Consider the following 17,304-nt stretch of genomic DNA (forward strand, 5'->3'; position numbering starts at 1 on the left):
AGAGTCCTCCGCCCCACCCGCTGATTGGCTCCCTGCGCGCCCACAAACTAGAGTTCCCAAGCCGACATACAACGGCAATTCGCGGGAACGAGCTGACCTGCCGCAGTACAATGGCAGCGGCTGGTCGGCAAGTGGTTTAAGAAAAAAGCCTATTTCTACCTTATATCAGAGCGTTTCCCAGCGCTCACGTGACTCCTCGGCTCTCTTCCTCTCCTCCTGACATCAGCGGGAGTACTCAGCCCCTCCCATTACAGCTGTCAGACTGGCAGAGGAGAGAGCCGAGGAGTCACATGAGCGCCCTGAGACGCTCTGATATAAAAAGGTAGAAATAGACTTTTTTTTTTTTTTAAATAAAGGACATACAGCGGGGCACATGTTATTATCTAATAGAGTGGATTGTAGAGACATGACAAGTGGCTTTACAACCACTTTAAAGTAGAAGTCCACCCCAACACTAAAATCCCTGCATCTACAATCTAACACTAACCTATCTAGCCCTGTAAAGAAGAAATTGGTATACATCCCTTTTTTTGAAGCCGCTCCGACCCCATCCCTAGGTGAGCTGTCAGCCCCAGCTTCGCTGTGTAGGCGGGTGTAGAGGACACGTTCGACAACGGAAGCCCCATAGTAAGTCTATGGGTGGCGTCACATCTCATTCATTTCACAGCTGTTGGTCGTGTCCTCTGCAGAGCTTCCACCGCCAGTATGTTCACTGATTTTTTTTTTTTCTTTACAGGGCTAGATAGGTTAGTGTTAGATTGTGGATGTCTGTAGATGCAGGGATTTTAGTTTTAGGGAGGACTTACACTTTAAGTAAATTTTCAAGCTGAAAATGCACACTTTAGCATGTATGGAGGGACAGAGGAAGAAAGAAGGGAACGGCATTAAATTATACCTGTAAATTTGCCCCCTACATAGGCATATCAAATCTTCATTGGAATGTTCAGCCCTTTCCTTTCCAACATTAAACTAACCTGTGACCCTAAGCATAACCATCTATAACAAACCCCTAATCTTCCCTCTAACAGCACATTGACCCTTCATTGCCATTGCCAGAGCCGTTTTGTGGGGTTTTTTTGCACGTTTCAAATCATTTCAGCCCTGTAGATTGCATAAACCCCCCAAAACATTATATTTTCTGAAAGCAGATACTCTAGAGCAGGGGGGGTGCTCAACCTGCGGCCCTCAGAGCTCTCTGATGTAGCCCTTGACCTCAAACCAGGGAAGTGCGCTTCTTTTATATCCTGTGGGTATGGTGTGCATTCTGAAAGTGCACCACACACGCAAGATACACTATTTTGTCAAAAGTATTAGGACACCTGCCTTTACACACACACACATGAACTTTAATGGCATCCCAGTCTTAGTCCGTAGGGTTCAATATTGAGTTGGCCCACCCTTTGCAGCTATAACAGCTTCAACTCTTCTGGGAAGGCTGTCCACAAGGTTTAGGAGTGTGTCTATGGGAATGATTGACCATTCTTCCAGAAGAGCATTCGCGAGGTCAGGCACTGTTATCAGTTGGACGAGAAGGCCTGGCTCGCAGTCTCCGCTCTAGCTCATCCCAAAGGTGTTCTATCGGGTTGAGGTCAGGACTTTGTGCGGGTCAGTCAAGTTCCTCCTCCCCAAACTCGCTCATCCATGTCTTTATGGACCTTGCTTTGTGCACTGGTGCTCAGTCATGTTGGAACAGGAAGGGGCCATCCCCAAACTGTTCCTGCAAAGTTGGGAGCATGAAATTGCCCAAAATGTCTTGGTATGCTGACGCCTTAAGAGTTCCCTTCACTGGAACTAAGGGGCCAAGCCCAACCCCTGAAAAACAACCCCACACCATAATCCCCCCTCCACCAAATGATTAAGAGGGGTGGCCCAATACTTTTGGCAATATAGTGTGAATGAGAGAGTCTGGGGTGGAGGAACTTGAATGGCCTGACTTCAACCAAATAGAACACCTTTGGGATGAATTAGAGCAGAGACTGCGAGCCAGGTCTTCTCATCCAACAGCACCTGACCTCACAAATGCACTTCTGGAAGAATAGTCAAACATTCCCATAGACACACTCCTAAACCTTGGACAGCCTTTCCAGAAGAGATGAAGCTGATATAGCTACAAAGGGTGGGCCAACTCAATATTGAACCCTACAGACGAAGACTGGGATGCCATTGAATTTCATGTGCGTGTAAAGGAAGGTGTCCCAATACTTTTGATATAGCGATATAGACACATACACACAGTTGTGGTCATAAAGTTTACATGCCCTGGCAGAATTTATGATTTCTTTGCATTTTTCAGAGAATATGAATGATAACACAAAAACTCTTTCACTCATGGTTAGTGTTTGGCTGAAGCCATTTATTATCAATCAACTGTGTTTACTCTTTTTAAATCATAATAACAGAAACTACCCAAATGACCCTGATCAAAAGTTTACATACCCTGGTGATTTGGGCCTGATAACATGCACACAAGTTAACACAAAGGGGTTTGAATGGCTATTATAAAAGGTAACCATCTTCACCTGCGATCTGTTTGCTTGTAATGTATGTGTGTATAAAAGGTCAATGAGTTTCTGGACTGCTGACAAACCCTTGCATCTTTCATCCAGTGCTGCACTGACGTTTCTGGATTCTGAGTCATGGGGAAAGCAAAAGCATTGTCAAAGGATCTGCGGGAAAAAATAGTTGAACTGTATAAAACAGGAAAGATATAAAAAGATACCCAAGGAAGTGAGAATGCCAATCAGCAGTGTTCAAACTCTAACAAGTGGAAAATGAGGGGTTCTGTTGAAACCAAACCACGGTCAGGTAGACCAACTAAAATTTCAGCCACAACTGCCATGAAAATTGTTTGGGATGCAAAGAAAAACACACAAATAATTTCAGGTGAAATACAGGACTCTCTGAAAACATGTGATGTGGCTGTTTCAAGATTCACAATAAGGAGGCACTTGAAGAAAGATGGGCTACATGGTCGAGCCGCCAGGAGAAAGCCATTACTACGCAAATGCCACAAAGTATCCCGCTTACAATACGCCGAACAGTACAGAGACAAGCCTCAAACCTTCTGGCACAAAGTCATTTGGAGTGATGAGACCAAAATTGAGCTTTTTGGCCACAAACAATACATTTGGAGAGAGTCAACAAGGCCTAAGATGAAAGGTACACCTTTCCTACTGTGAAGCACAGAGGTGGATCGCTGATGTTTTGGGGATGTGCAAGATACAAAGGCACAGGAAATTTGGTCAAAATTGATGGCAAGATGACAGCAGTATGTTATCAGCCAGGAAGCTGCACATGGGACGTACTTTGACATTCCAACATGACAATGATCCAAAACACAAGGCCAAGTAGACCTGTCATTGGCTACAGCAGAATAAAGTGAAGGTTCTGGAGTGGCCATCTCAACCTCCTGACCTCAATATCATTGAGCCACTCTGGGGAAATCTGAACGTGCAGTTCATGCAAGACAGCCCGAGAATTTACAGGAACTTGAGGCTTTTTGCCAAGAGGAATGGGCAGCTTTACCATCTGAGAAGATAAAGAGCCTCATCCACAAATACCACAAAAGACTTCAAGCTGTCATTGATGTTAAATGGAGCAATATATGGTATTAAGAACTGGGGTATATAAACTTGATCAGGATCATTTGGGTAATTTCTGTTGCCATTATTATCCAAAAAGAGTAAAAACAGTTGATTGATAATAAATGGCTTCAGCTAAACACTAACCATGAGTGAAAGAAAAGTTTTGGTGTTATCATTCATATTCTCTGAAAAATGGCCAAGAAATCAAATTCTGCCAGGGTATGTAAACTTTTGAGCACAACTGTGTGTGTGTATATATATATATATATATATATATATATATATACACATACACACACATACATACATACATACACACACACACACACACACACACTTCCCCTCCAAGTAAGAGAAGTCAATTGAATGGAACAAACCAACTAACCACCACTGAAAACCTCATAGCAACAGAAGCTATTTGTGAAATAAAATTGCATAACTGAACGGGAGACAGAGGCATGATGTAACCTCATACAGTCACAAAACGGAACATCCAGACGTTTAAAAACAAATGAAAGGACATCAATAACCAAAACTTTTTTTTTTCTAGTTTGAGATGGAGAAAGCATAGAACCCCTGTTAGGTTTTACTGCTATCCTGGGCTCCTTTGGAGAGATTTCTCCTGAGTTCCGGTCTTGGGGACACCTTTTCTAGCAGACAGGACATGAGGGGAAATGTTCAATAGAGCCAAAGACATAGGAGGAAGCTGACAGAGGTTCTAGGCTGCCTCTACCCGACCTCACAAAAGAATTTGTACTTCTATCTGTGTTGCTCTGAGTCTCCCTCAATTTCTGGTAAAACTGTCACCAGAAGAGGAAGCGAGGGGAAATTTCTATAATGGAGCCCTGGAAAGCAGTAGAATCTGCCAGGGGTTCTAGTCCTTCACCAATCCATTCTTTAAAAAAGAAAAAAAAAAAAAAAAAAATGGGTTGCAGTTGGTAAAAAGTACTGCCCTCTGAACGCTTTGGGGGGAATTTTTGCTGCACCACGATGCAATGCATTGTGGTTAGCTCATGCATGCCTTTCAGCTTAAGTGGGTGGTAAACAGGCAAGCTGCCTATTTTTACTGCCCCAACTACAAGTGTAAACTCGGCCTCAGACTAGATTTAGACATGCGTCTAAACCTGCTCCTCCTCTGAAAAGCAATCCCCTTTCAGAAGTGGTGCCCTCTTCACCACCTCTTTTAAAAAGGAGTTGCAAAGGTAGAAAGTTTATTTTAATGCATTCTATGCATCAAAATAAAAAGCATTCTGTGTGCAGCAGCCCCCCTAATACTTACCTGATGTCCCTCTCTGTCCAGTGATGTACACAAGTGTCTCAGCCGCCCGAGATTCTCCCTCCTGATTGGCTGAGACACAGCTGGGGCGCCTTGGCTGGCGCTGTTGTCAAAGTCAGCTAGCCAATCAGGGGAGAGAGGGGGAGGGGCTCAGTGTCTGGACACTCGGAGCTGTGACTCGGCTCAGGTGCCCCAATAGCAAGCTGCTAGCTGTGGGGGCACTGAACAAGAGGGAGGAGCCAGGAGCAGCGAAGAGGGACCAAAGGAGGAGGATTGGGGCTGCTTTGTGCAAATCCATTGCAACAGGGCAAGTATAAGATGTTTAGGAGGTGTACCGAATATAAATTTGGTTCCCGAAAACTGAAACCAAAAATGACAGTTTTAAAAAAATATTTTTATATATAATTGTATTATATTCCACTTTTTAATTATTATCATCAATTAAAATTAATATGAAATTTATTGTTCGCCATTATTGGCACATTTAGTGCAAGAAAAGCTCAAGAAAAATGCAGTCTGCAGTCTCTAACCATCTCTTGTATCATGTCTGCAATCTCTTAAACTTATTAGCAAAATTTCAATTCGGTGCACCTCTAGCAGACATGATACACGAAATAGTCAGAGGCTGCAGACATGATACACGAAATAGTCAGAGGCTGCAGACATGATACAAGAAATAGTCAGAGGCTGCAGACATGATACAAGAAATAGTCAGAGGCTGCAGACATGATACAAGAAATAGTCAGAGGCTGCAGACATGATACACGAAATAGTCAGAGGCTGCAGACATGATACAAGAGATCAATGTAGCCTCACCAGTGCTCAGATCACACAGAGCGGCGAACTCCCACTGTGTCACGGAGCTGGATTTGAAATGCCGTGCCGGGCGGCCGCAGTAACAAAGTCCCATCTTCTATGATAGACGTCACACCGATTCAATTTCCCGGCATGGGATCAGTGTGCCGCCTATCACAGGAGGCGGGATTTTGTTACAGCGCCCCATGACACAGGGAGATTGTCGCTCTACGTGACAAGGAGAGGAGGAGGAAGGGGAGGACTGGGGCGCGCCAGGATGACATCCCTGCAATGTGCAGCACCCGGGTCAGACCGCCCCCTTTTCTGTGTCATTATTGGCACAATTTTTTTCTTTCGGCCGAATGAAAAAAAAAAAAAATACCATTCTCGGGCCGATATTTTTCGGCGGCCAAAATTTCTGTGCACCTCTAAAACAGGTTTGTTATTTTTATAGGGGAAAAAAATAAAAATAAAACTAGACTTTACAATCACTAACCCCATTTTTGCACTGCATGCAGTTGTGGGGCATTTGTGTCGATTCCCCATCCACTTGAATGGATCGCTTTCGTCAAGCTCCACTCCACTTTTGTTGAGAAAAAAAAAAACAAACAATCCCCTCTGGGTGATCTATGTACATTACAAGGATTTTATCAAACTTTGTTGCAGATTCCTACCTTTTGTTATTGTGAAGAAATCCCTGTGTGTTTGTCTGTGTCCATGTGATAAGTGAATCTAATGGGAGTGGTTTCAGATGGGGGGGCATGATGGGGCGGTGACGTCACAAGGGGGCGGGCCTCTGGATGTCGTCGACGGGTGGCCACGCCCCATGGCTATATAAGTAATGGCACACGGCGGACCCAGTATTACAGTGGGGAGAACACCAGAGGGAGAAAGGAGACCTGGCAGAGGGAGAAGACAGCAGAGAGAAGAGAACCGGCAGAGGGAGAAGAAATCGGAAGGAGAAGAGATGTCGGAGCTGCTTTAATAAAATTACTCTCTCAAAAACCTGTGTGGGTTTTTATATTTGACACTTTTTTTTTAGGCGAATGGGTAGGGGTACAATGTATGGGGATCCCATTGTACCCCATACTCATTCACATAGGGTGGGGGGGCCGGGATCTGGGGGCCCCCCTTGTTAGAGGGGGCTTTCGGATTCCGATAAGCCCCCCACCTGCAGACCCTGACAACCACCGGCCAGAGTTGACGGAAAGAGGCCCTTGTCCCAATCAACATGGGGACAAGGTGCTTTGGGGTGGGGGTGGGGGGGTGCAGGGCCCCCCCTGCCCCAAAGCACCCACTCCCCCTTGTTGAAGGCATGTGGCCTGGTAAGGTTCAGGAGGGGGGGGGGGGGTTCGCTCGTCCCCACCCCTTTCCTGACCTGCCAGGCTGCGTGCTTGGATAAGGGTCTGGTATGGATTTGGGGGGGGACCCCACACAGTTTTTTTTGGCGTGGGGGGTTACCCTTAAAATCCATACCAGACTGGTATGGTCTTGAAAGGGGAGCCCTAAGCCGTTTTTTTTTTTTTTTTTTTTTTTTTTTTTAAATTTGGCATGAAGTTTCCCCTATAGATTCTTACCAGACTCAAAGGGCCTGGTATTGTCAGGATCAAAGTCAGATCCCATTCATGAGGTCGAAGTCGAACTTCAAGTCACATGGCAAAGTCGGATCTACAGTCGTATGACTGTTGTGTGAACCCAGCTTTAGATGCGATTTCCTACTGGGAGTATCTCACCAAAAATTGCATTTTTGTTGGCATTTTTGTTGCAGTGGATGTGGATATTTGTGCTATGCTTGTATAACAAATACATCTATTTTTCAATCAGAGTTTTGGGGTTTCTGGGGCAGCGGGTGACGGCGGCGAGCTGTGTCCTCCATGCGTCTCCTCCCCTCTTCTTGATAGGCGTCCAATTACAGCGTCTGTCGTTTCAGCCAATCAGGTGACGGGTAACAAACCCGCGCTTCCCGATTGGCGGAGAGTCGGTTAAGTGTTAGAACAGCGAATATTCGCTGTTCTAACACCTGAGTGAACTGTGAGCGCAATCCCCTGCGCTCGCAGTTCACCTTTTTTTGAAGCCTTATTAGAGCCTATGGCTCTAATCAGGTGCTTTAAAAATACACCTCCGCTGCTGTAATTCAGGCGTCCAATAGGGGCCAGATGCCTGAATAAGGGGCGGCGGACGTGGATAGATTCATCATGCTATGCATGAATCTATTCATTACTCATATAGGGGGGTGTCTGGAGAGAGAGGGGGCGGCGCCCGTAATGGACGCACCGCCACTGAGCTCAACCATGATTTTAACAGACACGGTAACCGCAATCCCCCCCCCCCCCCCCAACCACACTAATATCTAAACATAGTCTTAGGGCTGCACTTGACCCTCTGCATGTGTTGCATTTCTTGGAATACATTATGTATATTGGAGATGCACCTGCACTGCACGCAAAGCAGGTCTAATACAGCTTTTTGCGTTTAAATGCATGTCCTTGTATAATGCTTAAAGTACAAGCCAGCGTCTGAAAGCAATGGCTATATACACAGGCCATAGGAATGACCAGTAAGCATCAGGACGACGGATGACAAGGGATCTAGAAAACTGTAAAAGTTCAAAAGGCACTTTTTATGTCTTTATACGCAAGAGGCCGATATTACATCATTGTATTCTGAGTTCAATATTCCCAATAAAACATTAAAAACGCCGGAGCGCTGGCAGAGCAGAGCACAGGCAGCTGGGAGAAGTTATCCATTATTCATTGTGTAGCTTGTAATGCTAGCATCGCTGATAATGGGTACAAGAGAGAGATGTACAGTCAGCAGCATGGTGCCCCAGATAGATCTAGTAACAGCAACAGAAGCACGTCGTAGTCCATGGCTTTCACCCACGCTGCCGGGGAATGAGGCAGCAGAACTACCTGTAGTAAACACTGACCATACAAACAGTACCAGTCATTGCCTGAATCATGTCATCAGCCAGTCCCACCAGATGAACCCGTCTGCAGCATCACAACACACAGCTGTGATACCCAACACAAAGCACAGCGATTGTTATCACAGAGACAGATTCAGATAAGAGGCCTGCAAGAAGAACCGATTCTTCCCCAGCACAGCTCTCTATAATGATTGCTGCAAATCTAAAATAAAAAAAACTCTGTAATGGCAAGTTGAAGCGATTGTAAAATGCAAAAAAAAAAAAACAGATTTATACTTAATCGCTACAGGCAGGCAGAAGACAGCAATAAGGCAAGCAGAAATTTAAAGCAATATTAAAGTGGAGCTCCACCCAAAAAAGGGGAAGCTCTGCTCGTCTGCCCCCCACCCCCCTCTACTGCCTCATCTGGCACCTTTAAAGGAGGGGGGGGGGGCGGGTACCTGGTTTTGACAGGTACCTGCTCCCACTTATGGCTCACGAGCCCCAGTCCCACCCCCCCTGCAACCAGCCCAGTCACAATTCGCTGCGTGCTTGACTGCCAGGTCCCCTAGCCAGCACCCGAGAGCCAAATCAAGAACCGGCTTTGGTGAGGATACTGCTGGATCCCCGGGGACAGGTAAGTGCCCTAATAGTAAAAGTCAGCAGCTACAGTATTTGTAGCTGCCGACGTTTATTTTTTTTGGGGGGGGGGGGCCCTAACGACTCCTCTGTAAGCTTTTTTTTTTTGTACACTGAGCCACGAATGCGCAGCTCAGAGTCCATTTACAACACTCACTCAGTGCCGAGGTGATGAGACTCCTGTGAGGACGTGATGTCATCGCAGACTGGCCATTCAAGTGGCCATCGAGCGCGAACCCAGAAGGAAGATTGGGAGACGATGGAAACACACAAGCACTGATGGTGCAGCACTGGAGGTTATCGTGTGATTCAAACTAGCACATTGTGGTTAAAAAATAAATTTTTCTTATTTTAATGATTGCATTCTCAATGAATACACTCCCACCTGAAATTACAACATGGCATGCGAACACTCCATGCACCTATAGGCACAGGCAGCTCAGAAGTCTAGGGGTGCAAGCTACTCTGCAGCTTCTCCTCCTACAAAAGTGATTGGAAGTAATTTCCGAGACAGCACTGGGCGCTGGTAATAGATATTGCAGCATTGTAGATGATGCAAGTGGGTCAGTTATGTGACCTGTGTGCAACTCCCAGACCAGAATTCCAGAGAAACAGCATTGAGTAAGAGGCTTATGGAAGATAATATTGTTGGCGATTATAGAAGCATTTAGTTAATAAAAAAAAACTGCAGGTTTACATGGTGGGTATGAATAAAAGGGTATAAAATGATACCAAGGCTCGGTTCACATATGAGCTGCATGCGGCTCACAGCAGGGGTCCGGTGAGTCCCCCATTTTCAGGTCCTGCGACCTGAAATGGACCAAAAGACGCACAGCGTTTTTCTGCAAAACGCACCGGAGATACAGTGCCTTGCAAAAGTATTCACCCCCTTTGCATTTTTCGTGTTTTGTTGCCTCACATGGATTGAGGATTTGCATCATTTAATTTACAGCACATGACCACAACTTTGAAATTTTTTTTTTTTTTTTTTTTTTTTTTATTGTGAAGCAAACAAATAGGACAAAATAACAGAAAAAAGTCAATGTGCATAACTATTCTCCCCCCTAAAGTCAATACTTTGTAGAGCCACCTTTTGCGGCCATCACAGCTCCAAGTCGCTTTTGATAAGTCTCTATAAGCTTGCCACATCTTACCTACTGGGATTTTTGCCCATTCCTCCTTGCAAAACTGCTCCAGCTCCTTCAAGTTGGATGGTTTGCGCTTGTGAACAGCTATCTTTATGTCTGACCACAGATTTTCTATTGGATTGAGGTCTGGGCTTTGACCAGGCCATTCCAACACATTTACATGTTTCCCCTTAAACCACTCAAGTGTTAGTTTAGCAGTGTGTTTGGGGTCATTGTCCTGCTGGAAGGTGAACCTCCGTCCTAGCCTCAAATCACACACAGAGTGGTACAGGTCTCTTGGCAGGTTTGCTGTTGTGCCATGTTCTTTCCATTTGGTTATGATAGATTTGATGGTGCTCCTAGGGATCATCAAAGATTTGGATATTTTTTTATAACCTAACCCTGACTTGTACTTGACAACATTGTCCCTTACTTGTTTGGAGAGTTCCTTGGTCTTCGTGGCAGTGTTTGGTCAGTGGTGCCTCTTGCTTAGATGTTGCAGCCTCTGGGGCCTTTCAAAAATGTATGTATAATGACAGATCATGTGACACTTAGATTGCACACAGGTGGACATCATTTCACTAATTATGTGACTTCTGAAGGTAATTGGTTGAACAAGAGCTTTTTATGGGCTTCATAACAAAGGGGTGAATACATACACACATGCCAATTATCAGTTTTTTATTTCTGAAAAATAGTTTTACGTATATATTTTTCTAATTTTACTTCACCAACTTAAGACTATTGTGTTCTGATCCATCACATATAATTCAGATTAAAAAAAACAAAAAAAAAAACATTAAACAAATGGGTAAAAAGCCAAGGGGGGGTGAATACTTTTGCAAGGCACTGTATGTGAACCGTCTCCATAGAGAGATGGTCAAAATCTCCTGCTATTGTGAATTGGATGCAGTGGATTCCACATACAATGCTCAATGTTGTGAATCCAGCCGAAAAGCCTTATTTTGCTCTATTTACCTGCGCAACGATATAGCACAGAAAGGTTTCTCCTCTTGACAGTCCCTGTCAGCTCCTCCCTCCTTCGGGTAGCTCCTGTAGCAAGCCAGGTGGCTAAAGAGGCATTCGTGCATGCGCGCTCCCATCGGTCCGGAGCCAGGATGTGTGTTTCTACAGATGCACACAGCGCCATGCTGCCGCCCCCCCCTCTCTCTTCACAGGGGTTTAACTGACAGCAGCAGAAGCCTATGGCTCCACTGCCCTCCGTTTCTCTTGTGAAAGCAGAAAATGAGGCAAGCGGTGCTGGAGACAGTTCTAGAGCAGTGACATGGAGCCAGGCAAGTGGTGTTTTGTTTTTTTGTTTTTTTTGTTTTTTTTTTTTTTTTTTTTTTAAAGGAACACAGAGTGGGGTGGGTTTTTTTTTTTCCTTTAATGCACAGGATGCAATAAGATAAAAAAAAAACAAAAAAAGATTTGCCTTTGGAACTGCTCTAACTACAGGAACATAGACTATATGCGATATAAAGTCTTTTTCTTCACTAAAAGAAAAAAAAGTGTCAAAAAATAAAGTTACACCCAAGCACACGATGAACCCCCTCCCCCATGTACATGCACTTATCAATGTAGACATACCTGTCGGGGGCACTTACATTCAAAAACCATCACTTGCACTACATGATTGTAGAGCAGGGGGTCTAAAATGGGCAGCCCTCCAGCCGTTGCAGAACTACAATTCCCATGAGGCATTGCAAGGCTGACAGTTACAAGCATAACTCCCACAGGCAGAGGCATGATGGGACTTGTAGTTCTGCAACAGCTGGAGGACTGCCAGCTTGAGACCCCTGCTGTAGAGGCCTTTAAAATGGAAAATAAATATGGGGTACTGAAGTTTGTTGTTGTTTTGCGGGTGCCCGCAATTTTAAAGCTTGACATGTTGGGTATCTATTGACTCAACGCAACATCATCTTTTATATTTTATCAGAAACATTGGGTAATATACAGTGTTTTTGTGCCCTACAATGAATTTTATTGTATTTTTTTCTTTTACTGAAAATTTGTGCATGATAAACCCTTGTATGACTATCGTCTGACATAAAAACGTGGAACTATTACTACTTTATTGTCCATGTCCTAGGTGTCCTACCTGTGGCCCTTTGGTATAGGATGCCTCAAGTCTAAAATCGTTGTTTTAGAACGTTTAAAAATAAATAACATAAAAAAACACGCAAAAACGGTTCTGACAGTGAAAGGGTTAAAAAAAAAAACTGCCTGTTGGTAATTTTTTTTTTCTTAAAAGGGATACTAAAGTTTTGATTTTTGGCCACCCCTTCCAAAGCGTTTCGCTCCGACCTCTCAGAGCTTGACCTTCTGTTACCTTCAGTGACGAGGGTTATACCAGGACAATCAGTGAGGGTGAATATAAAAAAAGGAAAAAATAAATAAAAAAAACTTTTCAAAGGTTTCTAAATTTTACTCAATTTACTTAAACTAAATCCGGGGGAAAAAAAAAAAAATGTATATATATATCTAGATATCTATATAGATATATATTTGTAAAAGTCTATACATGCCCTGCCTACACCTCCAATGACTACTAGTGATGACTTTCCTTCAGTAATACAAGGAGAATGGTCCATAGTAGACCCTGATGGAAGGCTTCTTCTGCTACAATGTAATTCTTCTGGAGAGATAGAGAGAAGTATTCTGTTGCGGAGCGGTCACAGGACACTCCCGATGGGTACAGAAACTCGGCATATTGTGGGAATTCCTCCACACAGGTGACCTCATGGTGACCACCTGCTCACTTATTGATGTCAGTGTAGTCACAGCATTGATCAGAGGTGGTAGCAGAGTGCGGTGTGGAGATGTAAGGAGAACCCCCAATACAACACACAGACATATACAGAGCTGAGAGGAAGGAGAGGAGATCATGTATTACGGGAGGGGAAATGGTCAGGAAGGTCTTATGTCATCAGGATATGAAGAGGAATCAACAACATAGAGGAAGAATCACCGACTCAGCAAAACTCTTCAAATCTAACATGACTGTCATAGGAGAGCTTGTGATAAGAGGAGGAAACTGTATGACTGGGAATGGGGACATCACCCCATCATACCCGCAACACCCAGAGACAGGGGGGGGGGGACGGGACACTGCCTGCGATGCCCAGAGATGGAGGGGGCCCACTGCCCAGAGGCATGTTACCCACAATGTCCGGAGATGGGGGCACGTTACCCACAATGCCCGGAGGTACGTTACACACTGCCCTGAGATGGGGGGGCACTATGTGCAGACAGGGGGGCACATTACCCACAATACCCAGATACGGTGGACACTGAAGATAGGGGCGCACGTTACCCACAACGCCCAGAGACGGGGGGAGCACGTTACCCACAACGCCCAGAGACAGGGGGGCGCACGTTACCCACAACGCCCAGAGACGGGGGGGGGCACGTTACCCACAACGCCAAGAGACGGGGGGGGGCACGTTACCCACAACGCCAAGAGACGGGGGGGGCACGTTACCCACAACGCCCAGAGACGGGGGGGGCACGTTACCCACAACGCCCAGAGACGGGGGGGGCACGTTACCCACAACGCCCAGAGACGGGGGGGGCACGTTACCCACAATGCCCAGAGACGGGGGGGGCGCACGTTACCCACAATGCCCAGAGACGGGGGGGCGCACGTTACCCACAATGCCCAGAGACGGGGGGGCGCACGTTACCCACAATGCCCAGAGACGGGGGGGGCGCACGTTACCCACAATGCCCAGAGACGGGGGGGCGCACGTTACCCACAATGCCCAGAGACGGGGGGGGCGCACGTTACCCACAATGCCCAGAGACGGGGGGGGCGCACGTTACCCACAATGCCCAGAGACGGGGGGGGCGCACGTTACCCACAATGCCCAGAGACGGGGGGGGCGCACGTTACCCACAATGCCCAGAGACGGGGGGCAACGTTACCCGCAATGCCCAGAGACGGGGGGCAACGTTACTCACAATGCCCAGAGACGGGGGGCAACGTTACCCACAATGCCCAGAGACCGGGGGGGGCACGTTACCCACAATGCCCAGAGACGGGGGGGGCGCACGTTACCCACAATGCCCAGAGACGGGGGGGGGCGCACGTTACCCACAATGCCCAGAGACGGGGGGGGCGCACGTTACCCACAATGCCCAGAGACGGGGGGGGGCGCACGTTACCCACAATGCCCAGAGACGGGGGGCAACGTTACCCGCAATGCCCAGAGACGGGGGGCAACGTTACTCACAATGCCCAGAGACGGGGGGCAACGTTACCCACAATGCCCAGAGACCGGGGGGGGCACGTTACCCACAATGCCCAGAGACCGGGGGGGGCACGTTGCCCACAATACCCAGAGACGGGGGGGCGCACGTTACCCACAATACCCAGAGACGGGGGGGCGCACGTTACCCACAATGCCCAGAGACGGGGGGGCGCACGTTACCCACAATGCCCAGAGACGGGGGGGCGCACGTTACCCACAATGCCCAGAGACGGGGGGGGCGCACGTTACCCACAATGCCCAGAGACGGGGGGGGCGCACGTTACCCACAATGCCCAGAGACGGGGGGCGCACGTTACCCACAATGCCCAGAGACGGGGGGGGGCGCACGTTACCCACAATGCCCAGAGACGGGGGGCGCACCTTACCCACAATTCACAGAGATGGGAGGGCACTGTGAGGAGATAGGGGGGCACATTACCCACAATGCCCAGAGATAGGGGGGCACATTACCCACACTGCCCTGTACAGTCAGTACCCAGTGGGGGGAGGTGGGGGGTCTCACCTGCTGTGTGTGGAGCTCTACATGCAGAGATCGGGATACAGCTGCAGGCCCGGCCACCATCCCGACCCCGGGGGGCATGGACCCTGGAGCCAGCACCGGCATAGCATCCCTGGCGCTGCCCCTCACCGAGCCCGGTACACTCATGGCGGACAGAGCAGCTCTTCCTCCTCCTCCTTCTCCTCTCACGGACTGGACTCCGCTTCCTTCCGGGTCCGCTGCGCTCCCGCGCACGTGACGCGGGGCTCAGACCAGGCGCGCGCACACCCCGGACTCCTCAGCACCTTCGGAGCGCGCCCCCGCTCACAGGAGCCCAGATAGCCCCGCCTCAAGCTGGTCCTGGCTGTCACCTCGCCTCCAAAGAAACTCAATGCTGGGATCCTATGGCTCAGCCCCGCCTTCATTCATCGGAGAGGCGTGTCCACAACACGCAGGCAAATGGCAAAGCCTTGCCACCGCCCACTGGCGTGTTTTTCTGGGCTGCCCTTCTGCTTATGATTGGCTAGAGTCGTTGTCACTCTGCCTTTGGAGCCTGACGCCGAAATTGTATTGGTTTTCAGAGCTCACGATTAAGGGCAATGGGGCGTGGCTTGAAACTTTCTATTTACCTCAGCGTACGCGAACGCGACACATAGGCCCCGCCTCCTGCCGTTTAATTGGCTCGTAGTTCACACGGTCACTAAGGGCGGGCTTACGATTGACAGACACCGAGCCCCGCCCGCTGCTGCTGCCTAGCAACTTCCTGATTGGCTTGTTTCCTCCTTCCCCTCCCTGTGTCACTAATAGGATATATACAGTTCTCTGCAGAGGTTTAAGACCCCCTTTGACACTGAGGCGGTTTCCAGCGCTAGAAATCTACTCTAAATAGCGCCTGAAAACCGCCCCCCATTCATTCCAATGTGACTTTTCACACTGGGGGGCGGTGCGATTGCGGGACGTTCCGAAAAGTCTTTGGAAGCACCGTATACATATTTACCAACTGTTTCCGGGATTTAGACTATTTTCCCGATTTTATTGTTTCCCGGGAAATGTCCAGAGAAATCCGGTTTTTCAAGATTTTCCGCCGCTGCCTGCCGCCGCTAGAGGACAATGCCTCTGCCGGCCGCCGTTTTTAAGAAGACCAGGAACACGTCTGGGCGGTTAGACGGAGCTCCTGTGCCTCCCTGCTCCCCCCCCGCCCCGCCTACCGCCCCGCTTCGCTCTGACCACCCCCCGCCCCACTCCGCCAACCGCTGCAGGTCTGTTATGGAAAGGGACGGGGGTTCTACTAGGTCACCTGATGTAAGGGGGGGGGCTTCGCTGGGGACACCTGATGTAAGTGTAGCAATAACTCTCGGTGGAGCTGCTGGTTTAAAGCGGGCTGTTGCCGTCACCTTTGTTACCTCTATTTCACCAGAACTGGGTCTAGGGTCCCGTTGAGTTTAATCCCAGACAGTGTAGACACCGGACACTTGAGTATCTTTTCCAATGCTTTAATAAAGAGTAACTGAAGGAAGTAGCAGGAAAGAGGTAGAAGAAGAGTTGCAGGGAAGTTCAAATACCTTTTCTTGATGTAGTATTATGAATTGGAATCTTGTAGATGACTGTACTTTCCTTTTAGAGTTGAATCTTTGCCCGCATGGATAGGTTTCCCTCACTAACCTAGGAACCGCCACGCAGCACGAACAAAAGTCTCTGCCACAGATTTAAATGGAATAGAAACCCGTACAATCCTCTGCCACAGGATGTAGTGGTTTACAATGGATAGCAAACACAGCACTAGAACCTTTAAGCCGACCCAGCAGTACTATGCGGTAGGTTAACTTTAGGATGCGTCCTCCAACTGAGTCACCAGGCCCCTCTCCAGACCAGCACTCTGCATGATCCTTCCATGACGGGTCCTCCCCTGGGATCTTCTCAGTTGTCCAGCTTCTTCCCGTAGGACAGACAGCTCAGGACCAATCCTCTGCCGCTGTAGTAGGCCCCAGACAGGCTTCTGGGCCCACCCAAATGCTGCAGCAACGTGGTCCTCCCGGTCGGAGGACCACGAGGTAGTACTCCTAACACATACCTGTCGGCCAGGAGGGCCAGCAGGTGGAACGAAACAGACCCTAAACATGGCGTCTGTCCCATAAATACCCTCTCCCAGAATGCAACTCGGAGGACCACCTCCACCGAGTTATCTCTGGGACAGAGGAGCACTCATACGCTTCAGCGCGTTGC

At 47.9% G+C, this 17,304-nt stretch overlaps 1 protein-coding gene across 1 annotated transcript in view; it reads right to left on the bottom strand.

The window, feature by feature from the left end:
* UVRAG (UV radiation resistance associated) overlaps positions 1 to 15,491 on the bottom strand; it is a 94,104-nt gene extending 78,613 nt beyond the window's left edge. The window contains exon 1 of the mRNA XM_073612879.1: positions 15,106 to 15,491. Coding sequence (XP_073468980.1) covers positions 15,106 to 15,249 — 144 coding nt within the window. The 5' untranslated portion in view covers positions 15,250 to 15,491. The remainder of the gene's footprint in view (positions 1 to 15,105) is intronic.
* Positions 15,492 to 17,304: the final 1,813 nt, after the last annotated feature.

The sequence above is a fragment of the Aquarana catesbeiana genome, linkage group LG02 (assembly GCF_042186555.1).
Source record: "Aquarana catesbeiana isolate 2022-GZ linkage group LG02, ASM4218655v1, whole genome shotgun sequence".
Classification (NCBI taxonomy): Eukaryota; Metazoa; Chordata; class Amphibia; order Anura; family Ranidae; genus Aquarana; species Aquarana catesbeiana.